Here is a 15,562-nt window from a genome sequence, read left to right on the forward strand (position 1 = left end):
CGTGTGTGTGTATGTATGTGCGTGTTCCTTTTAAACCACCAAGCTCATCTGAATTCAAGGACCCTGTTTGAAGTGGCCTCTGGGCTGCGATTGTGTCTTCGTGTTTTCTCCACGAGGTTTCAGAAGCTGACAAATGTCTTGATGCCCACATCTGATTATTTCTGTCAGGAAACATCATTTATGCTCCATGTGGAAAAGAAACATTTTTCTACCTTTAATTTGACCGTTAAAAAGGTAACGCTCAGCAGATTATGTTTAGTTGTAAATAATAGAAGCATAGACCAAAAGGAAGGAAGCGGTGATCTGTGGGTACCAGTGATTGGAAACGTCACCCATCCTGCTTTCTAGAGCAGAACAACGTCAAATGAAAAGGTTAGAGTTCATACTGCCTAGAATATTTTGCCTGGAAATCAGATAATACCGCCCCTTTATTACAGGTCTAAGACTACTCAATTCAATTCAATTAATTTTATTTGTTAAGCACCAGTTCATAACACGTCGTCTCAAAGTACTTCATTATAAAAGTTATTTTGATCCAATCATACATACGTCCAACTCGATCATGGTTATCAAACAGTGCTGTAAAGTTCAATTTATTCAAATTGGCTTAAAACGTTTACTAATTAAACCCATCAGAATTCATCAAGATGTATAGATCATCAGTATAGTGGTGGAAGTTTGTCTCATGCTATCTGTTGATTAGCTGAACATGGTAACATTTTGGCATTAAACTGCATGTTCTGGACAAAAAACAAATCAACATGGCTGAAACTGATGCTGGACGCATAGAAACCTATCAAATATGTACAGTGAATAGAGAAAAAATGTGATACCTGTGCCTGATAAATGCAGTGAATTGTGGTCATTTTTCAAATAAACAATAACAGCTTTACTATGTACTGGGCATATAACATATATTCTAGTGGGACATTTATCCACAATAATGCAAAGAAGACTGCGAAGACAAATGAAAAAAAGGTATTTATTTGAGACAAGAGATCTGATTGTACAGTCATTCTCAGTAGAGTGTATTTGAAAGCAATTTACATTACAATGAAATGATTGTAAGGCAGGAAACTGTAGTGAATATTAGTGGAGCTACAGCAGCAGTGGAATGTATGAAGACGCAGCAACATGATGAGTTTCACCATTCGTTCGTAATTTGGTTGTGAATCGTTTTCCCTTGTTGATATTACAGCTACAGTGTTAATAGGGGTGAGAATATAAACACAGATTTAAAATGAACAATAAATTCTGCGTAGACTGACCTGCAGCTCTTATTTATTAACTGTATTGTTGTAATATTCTATGAAAACAGCATCACTTAGAAATCCATCAGCATGAAATAATCTTTCGCTATAAGTACAACACTTTTCAGTTATCAACAAGATTTTTCTTTTTATTTAGAAGTCAACAGAAAATACCCAAACTTGATTTTTTTTTTTTATGTGATCGTCCTGACTTTTAAAATACACAATAAAGTAAAACTTTTGGATGGATTTTGTTGGATAGTTTCAGTCATCATGCAGAATCGCTGCATCCAGCTCTTATCCCAGTAAAATCAGGTTTACTAATAAATGACTTTCAGCTTACAGACCATCTATGACATAACAAGGCTTCTGTCAGACTGCAAATTTCACAATAAAAGGCTTTCTGTGAAGAGCAATATGGCTTAATTGTGATAAACGCTTATCCTGTGAACAGGCTGGCACACAGCAGAACTGAGAAAGCCGTGACACAGGAGGATATCATGGAAAAAACCCCGGAAAATATGAAGATAAGACGAGAGAGGAGAAAAAACCCATCACACAACCGGAAACTGGAAAAAAAATCGCCCCGATGTTCCCCATGTGTCGCAACTTTCAGATTTAAAGACACTATTTCTACTTTTCTCTACAGGTGAGAGAGTGGTCTCTGAAATGAACAATCAATTTTAAACCTAAATGCTAAAGTCAGGAAGTATGATGTTTGAACCTTTGACGTTTTAGCTTTAGCTTCCTCTTTCTGTTTAAAGACAGAAAGTCAGAACAAACTTCTACACCGTGTTCACTGCCTTTATGTCTCAGCAGGTGAAGACAGTCGGTGTGTGTGTGTGTGTGTGTGTGTGTGTGTGTGTGTGTGTGTGTGCGCGTGCGTGCATGTGTGTGTAGATGTGTACGCGCTGCTCTTTAAGCCTTCTTCATGCCCCGCCCCATCAGGCAGGCAAAGATGGTCATCACCATTTTAGGGTTGACTTCTACCAAGTCCTCAGGCAGGGCGTAGACTTTAGCGCCGATCTTCCTCGCCATGGAGATGGCGTACCTGGGGCAAGAAAGGTTTAAACATAGGATTACTATGGTAACATCTTGCTAAGTAAAAGTAACTATTTGTTAATCTCCGACGAGGCAAAAAGCAAAGCTTCTTAGCCCCGCTGCATGTTCAGGTTTGTTAGAGGTGATTACTTGGCATTGTCCAGTTTATCTTCATCTGAGAGATTGTCTCTTTTCACCAGGTCAAAGTTCACGCTCTTCGGCTGAATGGCATCAATCAGGTCCAGCACTGGAAGGCTGGTGCTAATGGCTTTGTCCTAAACAGACAGGCACACACAGCAAATTAGCAAAACTTCTAACATTAGCTTCAGGCCGTCCTAATACATCAACATCCGGCTGCTTATTTACTATTGTTGACACTTCCGCTAATTCACGGAGCAAATTTTTTGCTTAGCGACTTAGTGATTTTGCTAACTTTGAAAGTATTTAGCGCACTTAGCTTCCTCTAAATTAGTTTTTCTATTTTTATTTTAACTTCGAAAGCATTAATTTACTTATATGATTTGTAAACTTTCAGATGAATAAAGTTTGACATCTATGTTGACGCTTTGGTTATCCACTGTTAAGAATTCTTCAGGTAGATGTTTATATTCATGCTCTTATTTTGAAGTGGGAGAAGACAGTTCTGTTTCCTCTCTTCACTATGTCTTTTATTTCAAGAAACTTTATTGAGCAAATGGCAAGTAACAAATATATGAAGTATACAAAAGAAAACACTGAAATTAACAAACAGAGCTGCCAATTAAACAAATACATGCCAAAATTCATTATGTGAATTGTTTTGAAAGCCCCCTTACATTCTATCAACATGGTTGGTTTTAGCGCTTTAGCATTAGCGTCTACTAAATACCATGTTGATGTAGCATATTAGCATTAGCTTCTACTAAATGCCATGTTTGTGTACCACTTTAGCATTAGTTTCTACTAAATATCATGTTGGTGTACCAACAGGATATTTGGTACACCAAATAGAAGTCAACATGATGTTTGGCATTAGCTTCTACTAAGTCCTATGTTGGGGTAGCACTTTAGCATTAGCGGAACTAGTGTTTTGACTCGTGCTTCAGGGTTAGCATAGCTAACGTTTTAGTTAGTGGTGCCCACCACTTGTTGAATCCCTCTAAAAACTTTTGACAAACTTTTGGGACATGCTAACGCTGCCAATGGATCTTTGAACCAAACCTTTGAGGAAATTAGACACAGGTTGAGTCTAATTAATAATTATACAACTTCTAAAGAATGACACAAGGCTTCCCTGGTTAGTGTTTTTTTTTTCTTGATTTCACTTCGAACTGATGTCCTATTTAAGTTTCATCTCTCACATAAAATCCCAATAAAAAACTGGGAAAGGGACTGTATGGGTTTGGTCACTTGCCTTAAAGCTTTTGATGGAGGAACTCTTGCCGGCTTCCTTCAGAGCCTTATTGACCCACGCGATGATCAAATCGTCTCCAGCAACTTCTCCATGTCCGAGGTCCTCCAGCACGTTTAAAGTGTACCTGCACCATGTCGGTCATTATTATTAGCCTTCAGTATAACCAATATTGCAATGTTTGAAAAATAAAAATGACACATATTCAAAGTGAAACTGAAATTTCCCGTAAAGTTCATATGTTGTCAGAGTTGAGGAAGCCTCTGAAAATGCAAATTACTCAGACTTAAAGCTGGACAAACAGCACCCCCTCCCTCTCCAGAACTGCATAGCAACCTAGCATCCTCAGCAGACGTTGACTCTGTGAGCCAGAAAGTGAAAAGTCATATAACCTCCTCATCAGCTGCCACACCAAGGCCAGGGTGAGAGTCTCGTTCCCCTCGTTCAGGTCCTGACCTCCGATTCCCACCAGGGAAAAGCCGGCTTTGTTCTTCCCCAGCTCCACAGCGTAGTTGCAGTTTTCAATCTGTTGGAAGAGGAAGATGCAAACACATTCAGATCTACTCCGATTCACAGTCTCAAGTCTTTCTGTGTTTCCAAACTGACCTTCTTTAAGTGACCTCCTCCTACTCCCTTGAAGGGAGGAAGGTTGACTCTGTGGTCCCAGTCCACCTTCACTTTAATCTTTTCATACAGCTGCAGAATCACCACGGCGTCCTGCAGGTCTCTGCATACAAACACAAACACGTCAATGAGCCAGTGAACAGAATAACGTCCCCGCGGCAGAAAGAGAGCCACTGACCCATAGATGTAGTGAACGTGTGGACTGACTCCCAGCGAGTTCATCCAGTTCCTGAAGGTTCTCTCCTCTCTCGTCTCACCTAAAACAAAGTCAAGGAGGATGATAAAGCCCACACAAATCTGGACACAGGTGGGAAAAATAAAGTTTCAAGAAGGTCGTATCCGTGCTTTACTCTCAAGATTCCACTCCTGGTTTTCGGGTTTGGTGAGCGCCGGGTGCTTGTTGAAGAGCGTGGCCATGAAGGCCAGATTGAGTTTGGCGTTTCCTGTCACGATGTCGGTGGCAGTCACAAACTGACGGCAGCCCAGCCGCTCGGCCTGCTTCAGCAGACACTCGGCTCTCTTTTTTAGGTCTTGCTCCTGGAGACGCAAACACAATGTCAGGTTTGAGAGCAAGAAACCTGACATTCATCAGGTTCATCAATGACCCTGAACGAATGACCACTACACAGATCAAGAACTTTTAAAGATAAAAAAAAAAAAACATTTCCATTTGTTTTGGGTTCGTTTATTGTGACAGTTATGACAATTTATTAAGATTGACACAAGAAGAAAAAATATACTTGTTGTGGCGCAATTATATGTATTATCATTTTCAGTCAGAAATTTTGGCCTTTTATTGGTACATTTGAACCATTTCTTTCGGGGTGGACTGACAATAAATGTAGCTTAGGAAGCTAGCATACCTAGGAGCAATGCTTCTTGATACGCTATTGGGTGTCGTTGGTAACGCAGTCAATGTAGAAGGCCCATTTAATTTCCTTTGCACTGAGTGGCTGTAACCTAACAGTGAAAATAAGCAAGTCTGTGAATGTTAGCTCCTGCAGTAGTGCTAGGACGGTTTTCATTGTGCGAATTGATGCGTATGAGGGTATATTTGGTGTTTGAATGATTAAAATAGACATTTCTAAATGTTTCTAGAAAGAGGCTCAAGCATTTTGGGATTTTAGCTAATCGCAGGTTGTTGGCTGAATAGCTAACCGTCCTATTCAGCTAATAGGATGGTTAGCTATTAGCTGAATAGCTAACCGTCCTATTCAGCTAATAGGACGGTTAGCTATTAGCTGAAAAGGGCCAAAAGCCCCCCCCTGGCTACAGTTGTGATATATCTGTTCAAGTTTGACCCAAGTGAAAATTTACAAACTACAACTACAAGTGAAGTCAATGCTAGCAAACTAACAAGCTAAAATAAATTCTGATATTTCTGTTGAAAAAAGAAACAAGAATTATGCCAGAAGTTTGTTGATGACTACAAAAAGTATAGATGTTTCTTTCCAACATGCCAATCAACATTTTTCCTGATCTTATTGGGTGTGAATTACATCCTTTATGCATGATAAATAACTTAAGAAAGATGACAATGATCTTTTAAGTTGTTGAATCTGACTGCAAAGATTGGAAGAAAAAAATAGTCAGCAAAATGCTGCGTGTGGATTGATTTGAAATGAAGGAAACTCTGCCTTTTTCCTGCCCTCGTGGAATTAAGTTTGAAATCCCCCCATTTTAATTTTGTTTTTCCAAATTGTTTCCCAGGTCTCCTGTGGGAACCTGAGGGTGAAGAAGATACTAAAATCCAAACTCAAAAAAACAAAGTCAGCGTATAACATGCGCTCCATACGGAATGATATCCTGAGCTTAAAATAACCCACAGGAAGCAGGAAGAAGATAAACAGCTTCCATTCGGCCTGAATGGCCACGTCAATAAACATCCTTAACTGGGTTTAGTCTGAACCGCAAATAGATTTAAGATTGACTCCCGTGACGTGACCACCGTTTTCTGTTGTGTTCACCAGTGTAGGGTGATTGATGTTGTGATATCACTAAAGTAAAGGAACAAGGTGTCTGTAGAGCTCACCAACACAAATGTAAGACTTCTTAAAGAAATTTTAAGACCATTATGAATGGAATTTAAGGCCTGTAGCATAAAAGAAATGTACAAAAAATGCTTATAAATAAATCACACGGGTTTACAACAAAATGTGAGATCAAGGTGAACATATTTAAGGCCAACTTATTTTTTTCACGAATTGAAGACATTTTAAGGATGCGCGGACGCCCCGAGGAAAATGAGAGCAGGCTGCTGAAGCTGCAGACTCACGTAGAGACCAGTCATGTCGATCTCAATCCGAGGAACGTCCTCTTTGCTGCCATCTGGAGCGATCTGCTGCAGCAGGTGGAAATACGCCCTGGAGTCCTGCAAAGAAAACACAGAGAGTTTCACATTGTTAACATGGGAATATCCTGTGGAGACTGGAATCCAGCAGCCATTGGGTGAGAGAAGGGGTACACCCAGGACAGGCCACCAGTCCATCACATGGCAACATAGAGAAACACAGAAAAAACAACCTACTCATACCTAGGGGCAATTTGGAGAGCAATTAACCAAGGCAACTGCAGCTGCATTTCCAGCGACCAAAAAAATTGCACAAATTGGAATTATGAAAATAAATCTGCTTAATGGAAACTTGTGTTTTTTCAACATTAGCAGAATATCAACAAAGTTTCCTCACACATTTGGAATGGAAACACAGATAGTTCTACCAACTGTGCAGCTAAAACAGACTCTATTTTAAGAAGACCAACACAGAAAGTAGAAAATGGGTGCAAAACTTTTACATATTCCTTTACCAACCCAACATGAGTGTCGATACATAAAATAACCACAGCCCCCACTGTGACGTCTCCTCACCTTAATGTCTCCAGAAAAGTTCGATATGGTCATGCCCGAATTCTTTAAGTGGAAATTGGCCCACCGCAGCAGCAGTTCTTCAGGACTGAGCTTCATCAGCTCCTCCAGACTTTCCCCATCCTGCAGCAGCGCTGCCAGGGCTGCGAATGCAAAGATGTTCAGACCGGAACAAGACATGGAAACGAAACTTTGTATCAAGCGAGTCCAGCGCAGTAGGCGCAGTTGAGTGTACTGCACCTTCGTTGCGGCTCAGTTTTATATCGGCAAACAGTCCTATCTTGATGATCTGCCAGAGGAGGCCGAGCACCAGGTGAGGCTTGCCCTCCTTTAGGTCCTGAGCGCCGATGTTGACCACTTGGCAGCCGATGGCTGAAGCTGAGTTCAGAGCCAAGTTCAGGTTCTCCTGTTGGTCCAAAGTCAGAGGGAACTTACTGCGTTACTCAAACAGATTTGGGTGAATATGCATCCGTATGAGTCTTACCTGTGTGGTGAAGGCTGTGAGTTTCTTTTTGTTGATAGTCCTCTCATCGATGGTGTCAGGAACAGACAAGTTGATGAGTTTACTGTGGCAAAAAATGAGAGGAAACGACACCAGGGTTTAGAATATGAAAACGAAGGTTCAATAAGGGGGAAAAGGAAGTGATGGATAAGGTTTACCAAAGCAAAACGCCGTCTGCCACAGCTTTAAACAGATGTCCAGTGTTAGGGTCAATGGGCAGGACATGCTTACAGTCCGGGTCCTTCTCCAAAGATGAGTTGATGTAGTTGGCGAAGGCGAAGCGCTCCTGCTCTGAAATGAAAGTCAAGTGCTACGTCACATCACCTGAAATACTGTTAAACCTAACGAGATACAGGCTCAGATCGTTTCAAGCAGCTACTAACCAGAGATGGAGTGCGTAGTTCCCTCACTGGAGAGCTCACTGGTGCCTTTGATGGCTACGACACCCTCTTTCTTGCTGAGAGCCTTCCTGAAACCCTGAGCCAGTTTGTCGTCCTTCATCTCCAGGAAGATCTGAAAGGTCAGGGGAAATACGGGTCCAGCAAGTTAGAGTGAGGGCAGAAACGTACATCAACATATCAATCCATCAGTAAGAGTGACAAAATACCAGGTATAACACAGCACCTTCCAGTTCTACTCACAACACCTACTTATATCTTCAAAGTTTGACCCAGATTAGTTGTTTTGTAGCCTGGTAAAAACCCAGTGCTTTGTTCTACATTTTGCTTCGTACAGAGGGTCTGGACCTGTAGCTACTGAGAAAGGATTACTTACTGGAGGCAAGAGACAACTGGCTTCTTACCCAGTGACTAACGTTTGGCCGTGATGTCTGTAACACACAAGCTTACCAGAAAACACATGTGCTGTAAACAACCACGTAGGGAGTAAGGTCATAACATCTTCCTCTTGCTCTGACTTTAATTGATCCATATCCATGGACTTTAACTGATCCATGGTCAGTGATTTTGTTCACTTCCTCTGCTGCCATTGTTAAAACTAAACCTCTCCATACAAATACTACAACTCTAAAATGTTGCATAACATAATTCATGTTTCCTTCTGCTCACTGATGGGGCCCAGTTGAAATTCTACCAGAGAAATTGAGTTCAATGAGAGAAATTGGAGACATTGTACTGAAGAGAGATGAGAATCAAGCAGAATTGCGTAGGAGGGCAATGGTGAGGATATTTGTATACATCTCTTAAAAAAAAGCAAAAAAAAAACTAAGCGTCATGTAACAAGACCCGGGTAAAAATCTGTCGAAGATGATTATTTAATCCAAGTTATATTTAAGAAGCAGAAAAGGAAAGATGGTCATCCATTTTATTATTTTTGCAGAATCTACCTCCGTGGGAAGATTTTGGAGCAAAACCAAAATAAAACACAAAGGGTTTTTATATTTGCCAAAAATAAAAACGTCTTGATGATCCCCAACTAAAATATTCAGTGGTCAGACGAGACAAATTTGAAACTTTTTGGAAGCTGAGTGTCCCGTTACACCCAGCTTAGAGCATATCCAGCGTTTCAGAAAGAGGACATACCAAAGCTCAAACATGGTGGTGGTAGTATGATGGTCTGGCGTAGCTTTGCTTATAATAAATAGTTCAGTATGGGTACTCATAGTAATGAAATAGAATATGAATGATAAAAAGAGAAGTGTAGATAAGCCATCATTTAGTACTTATTAACTTTTACATCCATGACAAATTTAACAATAAATTAAATATGGCAACAAAAGAGAAAAACCGGTGAATTTTCAGCCCTTTATCATTCAAATTTAAAGTGAATAAAACCCCTAAGTTGAGTGAGTGAGTGAGTGAGTTAGTTAGTTAGTTGGTTAGTTGGTTAGTTAGTTAGCGTTACCTACAGCCGTGAACTCCTCAAAGTTGATGCGGCTGTCTTTGTCCCGGTCCAGTTTCTGCAGCAGCTCCCGGATCTGGTATCCAGGCAACGGACAGCCCACCTCCCGGAACAGGTCGCCCAGTTCTGAGGCACAGATGTAGCCGCTGTGGTCCGCATCTAGACAGGGATGGGGTTAAGGGAGGAAACGGAGGTTTAATGCAGCTGCTCTCTAATTCTCACAAGTGCTGTGAACCTTCCAGATAAAATGGCGGCAGTTGATGTGTTTGTCAAAAGATGAGAACTCAATAAAGTTGTCAGCATCGAACGGTAGATTACAACTTCATACAAACCCAAAGGATAAATTCTTGTAGCCAACAGCCAATGGTATTATCTTGTACTTATCTTGCTACTACCCACAATGACGAAGGTAAAACCTAGATCTCTATGACAACCATTACACTGTATTTACATGCATACTGGTCCTCTAAGAAAGAGGGTTTTCTTTCCACTGGAAATGTATGAAGTCAACCGAGACTTTAATTGGAACTGTGTGCTGTGATCAGATGAGTTAAAGGTTGAGATATTCATGCCTTTTTGTCCTCCAGATTCCCTCTGGAAATCCTGTTGGACCACACTGCCTCCTCACCTCTTGAATGTACTGGGAGATTTTTAATACAAATGTGCTAGAAAGTCCCAGTAAGTGGAAAATTATTTCAGGATTCCAACCCATTTTTATCAGAGTAAAATCAATGATTGATTCTGTAACATGATGATGTAGGGCTGGGCGATATGAACTGGGCGATTATATCGTGATATTTTGTGGTACTATTATAATAACAATAAAGATTCTGTTAAAAAAACTATTTCTTACTCTTTTTTTAAGTAACTGTATGACTCTTAACTGCATGGCACAGCATTCATAGCGCCATAAACACATAATGTTCTTAAAAATTATTTCCACTTACACTAGGCTTCTTCAGGACGCAACATGCTTTAAAAAGTGACTTTTATCACTAAGCTGCACAGTAACAACATTTAGTCATATTTTTAAATTTACTGATATTAATTAATGCTTCCACCGAACAAACAGTGGAGAAAGTAGCAAAGACAGCATATTGTCAAGATAAGATAAGATAAGATAAATCTTTATTGCCATTGTCACAAGAACAACGAAATTTAAAAAGTGCCATCAGTCAGTGCATATGCTTAAAAACAAAAAATAACTGTCTCACAATTCACACACAATGTAAGAAATAACAAATAACTGATAAAAAATAAATAAAAATAATGTATAATGACAATGATAAATTCTTATTGTGAGAAACAATTTCCCATGATAAATGATAAACAATACGATAAATGCCATCGTATCTGCAGGATCTGAGAGAGAACTCACCGACTTTCTGGAAGCACTGCCTGATCTCCTCCAGCTGCTCGGCGCTCACCTTCCCAGACATGCTGACCTGAGGGAGAGACAGATGTTCATGAAGCTGACTGCCGCACTCTGACTTCTCTTCCTGTTAGTGGATCACTTCATGGCGGCGCAAATTCATCTGTGACAAAGCCGGACGGAACTGATTCCCTGATATTCTACTGTTTTAATACAGCCTTTATCAGAAGCTTTCCAATGGAAGTTACAGAAATGGATTATTATAGCTTATATTAGGGTTTATCTATCATTGTTCTTCTGCTAGGTTACTTATTAGCTCCATCTGATCTCATCGATATTTGATCATTGTAGACTGAGTTGTTTTGATGCATCCACTACTGCAAGATATTCACTCTTACTGAGCTAAGAGCTATCTTATTACATTGCATGAAAGCTTAGACAATGCTCCAGAAAGAATTACTGTGGATGCCCAGTTCCAGAAACAGGAGGGTAGTGAGATGGCCCCATCCTGAATTTGATTTAGCTGGTGTTTGATTTGAGAGCTGTTAGCTGCAGAGAGCAGATGGACTGAGATTTCCCTGATAACAAACACTGCCTGTTAGCAAAAGAAAATATCTCACAGTCACAGTTTGTCACTGTTCAAAATAAGAAATGTTACTATTATTATAGTAGTATAATAATAAGATATACTGTAGGTGCTTGTTTTAAGTCAATAATTCCTTAATATTGATGAAAAAGTACTAGTTATGAGTGAAATAATCATCCAGTGGAACCAGTACTTTAATATTAAGGAATTAGTGACTTAAAATAAGCTCTTGGATCTTGTAAGTTTTGTCTTATGTGTTGGTAAGACTTTGTGTTTTTGACGTGCAGCCATTAACAAACATTTTTATACGACCTTAAACCATTGCAAATTGGCTAAAAGGTCACCATTGGATGATCGAATTCAGTTCAACTGAACGCTATCCATGAACTTTGTTTCTCTTTCTCTGCCTGTTAATTGTATTTCTGATGTTTGTTTAGATGGCTTTCGTCCTATCATCTTTCCACCAAACCTTTGCAATTCGGCTTGTTTTCATAACAAACATAAAGTTTTCTACCAACCGTTTGTACAAAGTTTATTCCGTTCCTATGTATGGGATGAGATAGGAATGTGTAACTATTAATGGGTGAATTGACTGAGATCTTTTAAACCAGTCGACTTTTATCAAATCTGATAGACATGATATCAAACCAAGATATCCAACTGACTTCTTACTGTGCACAGACCAACAAACTGGCCCAGACTTTCTTAATATTGGATGGTACTTAAATAAGAAACCGATCCTACCCACCAATCTTATCTGCCTCCACAAAAGGCCTGAAAATGGCTGACTGAAAGACTAGCCCTCAATAGTCACCCCTGTATTGTCAACTTAGCGACACCGTTGCAGCTTTTCAGACAAACAAATTGGTATCAGCCAAAATCGGAATCTGCAGGTAAGCCCTTTGAAAGATCAGTGACGAACCAGAAAACTGCAATCGGTGCACTCTACTTCCTAATTGTAGATTCCTTTGATCCGAATCATAAAATTACATGATCTGTCAGTAATAAACTGTTATGAAACACTTGTTGGGGACAGCACCATTTCCTATCCAATCCAATCTAACTTTATTCATAAAGCACTTTAAATTACCAAAGGGACCAAGGTGTTGTACAGAACCCATCAAAAACATTTAAAACAACACAAATGCCAACATGACACAAAACCATAAAATTCAGAAATAGAAAATTGTTTAAAAACACATCCCCAGCCATGCAATAAAAGTAAAATAAGCAGAAGCTAATGTCAACCTCTCACATGGTGTCAAATTTGTGACGCCAAGTGAAACTCAATAATTGTACTACAAAACATTCAGAGGTCAACATGGAGAAGGAGTGAAATGACCAACAGCCTTCAATAATGTCTGCGGGCGGGTCACATTTATGACCTCCAATCATCACCATCTGACCTCCTTTATATTCAATTTTAACCTCATATTGAGCCAAACTCACCTCAAGGTGTTTTCTTTACCACTGGCATTAAAGTTAGATGAACTTACAATGTTTTATTCCTTTATCTAATGTGTATGGCTAACAGATACAAAGACAACCAATTTCTCTTGCCATTCATCTTGTTGTTGTTCTGTACACAAATGATGGGTTTATTTTGTTATGTATTTACATTTTCATGATTACATGAAATTTTAACTCCAATATTTTTATTTTAGTATAAAAATGGGTTAATATATGAATTGTTGGACAGTGTGTTTTGAACGTGTGCTAGCTTTGTAACACAAAGCTTCACCATCCATCTCAAAGGACACCCACCTAAAATGGGAGTGGTCACCCATTTTAGGTGGCCCCACCTAAAATGGCCCCGCCCCCTAAACCAGCTGCTCTTAACAGATCTGTGAAGACTTTTTGGAGAAAAGGGAGCTGTGTTGTGACGTCTCTTTGCTGTTTTAGTCCAAAGCATGTCAACTGCAGTCAACCTGTCCACGTCTAAATCTTCAAGGTCCTCGTTTGCATGCTTTAATGAAACCACAGCCCGACAAACAAACGAGAGATTTCAGTTTGAGGGGAAGTATGCAAAGCTGATGGTTGAATAGTCAAAAAGGAGCGCATTATAATGGACGAACGTGCCAGTGGTGAAAGGCATGGGATCATTTCGTAAACCACTTGTGACAAATGCATTATGGGACTGTGAAACCTGGGGGTTGTGTAGCGCAGTTATTCTGTTTCCCAGACTATTTGAATAATGGGTACCGGAGAATTTTTACCACCGCAAATACCATACAGGCAGCAGCGAGTATGTTACTCCTACATGGCAGCTACAAACTACTGCCTTAGCAAGCCAAAATGAGCAGTGGAATAAACAGAGCCAATCAAAGGAAAAACTGAGTGGCTTGATCATGGCTAGAAGAAGAAATAAATATTGAATGTTATTTGATAGAGTAAGAATTGATGTGGAAATGACAAAATCCTCTCATTTAATCATCAGGGCATATTTCCATTGATTTTAATTGAGACCATAAACGCACATCAGACTGCATCGTTGCTGCATTTACAGACAAAAAAAATTATGAGGAGCTCTTAGTTTAATGAAATCTTTAAATAAAGAATGATGCAAAGTAAGACAAGAAAAAGAAAGCTGGCAGGAACAAATATGTTTACACTTCTGCCAACCTTCTTTTCAAACAAATTGCTAAATAAATATATATTTTGGTGTTTGAATTGTGAATGTGAATATGTTTGCACGAGAAAATCTGCTTATTTTGCTTATTCCAATCCTTCTCTGATGGATTTGTTCATCTCTGGTATTAAATGTGTTATTATTATTATTATTGTTATTATTATTATTATTGAGTTCATGAAAACTTGTTTCATGGGTGCACTCAGAAAAGTTGTGCATTTTACTGCCACAAGATGTCACTGTTTATAGGCGGTATTGTCTTTTACTTCACCGACATCAGTGACAGCAGTACCGCAAGAGATTCATTTATCTGACTGAGTCTGACCACACTGGTCCACCGATAACAAAAGGTCACCACTGAGGTTACCCAGGGCAACATGGTCACCAGGACAGTTAAAAACAGCGTGTCCAGAGGAAACACCGAGTCAGTCTAGATGTTGTTGGCACATTATCATCCATCCATCCATCCAGCCAGCCAGCCAGCCATCCATCCAGCCAGCCAGCCAGCCAGCCTCAGCAGCAGCAGCAGCAGCAGCAGCAGCAGCGATGCTCATGACTTTCTTGATTATGGGTCATGGCTGCTGCTGGGACCAAAAATTACAGAAAGAGAGAGAGAAAGAAAATAAAACGCTACCATATCACATAAAACCATAATATTAACATTTCGGTTGGGTGTTTATGCTGAAGGGTCACGTAATAGTCTTTTTTTTAAAAATCATTCTAAACTACATTTGTGACATTGTTAAAATGTTACATAATTTTAAACTTCAAGCTGCAGTAATGTTGTTTTAAAGAGATGTGGCGCAGTAATAAAAGCTGCGGGCTATAACATTCAAACGCCCTTAAGAAACATCACGTCCTTACCTGAAGTCCGCTGGAGCAGTTCGGTGGAAGCACCCGGAGGAACGGAACCCTCTATCGGCCTGCCTCTGCCGCTCCGTCCCGTTTTCACGGCTGACACCGCCCGGTAAGCGGAGCCGCTCCGCCTTCCGCCGCGCCACCCCTTCTCCTCCGGGGCACATCCCGCCTCCACAGACCGCACACCCAAAGGTATCAATAAATTACGGTTTCTGGGAGAGTGCTAGTTTCCCCCGGAAGTTTCTTTCTTTCTTCTTTTTTTAAAACTTGTTGCTAAAATAAAATAAAATAAAATTATACATCACATATTTGATTTAAAATGCCATTTTATTTTCTGAGGTATGTTTCACAAAGCTATAATGTTTAATATGTTGTGTTATGACCAAAAAATTCCACATTTTTACAGTCTTACCGAGAACAGGCGGTAATATAGCCTACCTATCACCAACTCACGGCAGAATATGCTAATGTTAATGTTCGGGCCGCTGTTCAACAAATATTCTGAGAAGATATTGAGCTTTTTCCAAATTATAGCATTTAAAACTATTCATTCAGTGACCTGTAAAAGTCCTTACCTCGGAATAGTT

At 39.8% G+C, this 15,562-nt stretch overlaps 1 protein-coding gene across 2 annotated transcripts; it reads right to left on the reverse strand.

Annotated features, from left to right (window-relative positions):
• Window positions 1-963: 963 nt before the first annotated feature.
• Window positions 964-15,098, reverse strand: LOC114139202 (plastin-2-like). Of its 2 annotated transcripts, XM_028008971.1 has the most exons (16): window positions 14,982-15,098; window positions 10,909-10,975; window positions 9,538-9,689; window positions 8,054-8,183; window positions 7,829-7,961; window positions 7,653-7,734; window positions 7,409-7,574; window positions 7,172-7,311; window positions 6,581-6,676; window positions 4,656-4,842; window positions 4,484-4,562; window positions 4,288-4,408; window positions 4,074-4,207; window positions 3,685-3,808; window positions 2,442-2,566; window positions 964-2,301 (listed from the first exon to the last, which is right to left on the reverse strand). In XM_028008971.1, the coding sequence occupies exons 2-16, from the start codon at window positions 10,967-10,969 to the stop codon at window positions 2,169-2,171; spliced, it is 1,863 nt and encodes a 620-aa protein (XP_027864772.1). In that variant the 5' UTR covers window positions 10,970-10,975; window positions 14,982-15,098; the 3' UTR covers window positions 964-2,168. The 2 variants fall into 2 exon arrangements, with proteins under 2 accessions (XP_027864772.1, XP_027864773.1); XM_028008972.1 differs by lacking the exons at window positions 10,909-10,975; window positions 14,982-15,098 and having other exon boundaries at window positions 9,534-9,666.
• Between the last annotated feature and the right edge of the window lie 464 nt (window positions 15,099-15,562).

Source organism: Xiphophorus couchianus, chromosome 23 (assembly GCF_001444195.1).
Source record: "Xiphophorus couchianus chromosome 23, X_couchianus-1.0, whole genome shotgun sequence".
NCBI classification, from domain to species: Eukaryota; Metazoa; Chordata; class Actinopteri; order Cyprinodontiformes; family Poeciliidae; genus Xiphophorus; species Xiphophorus couchianus.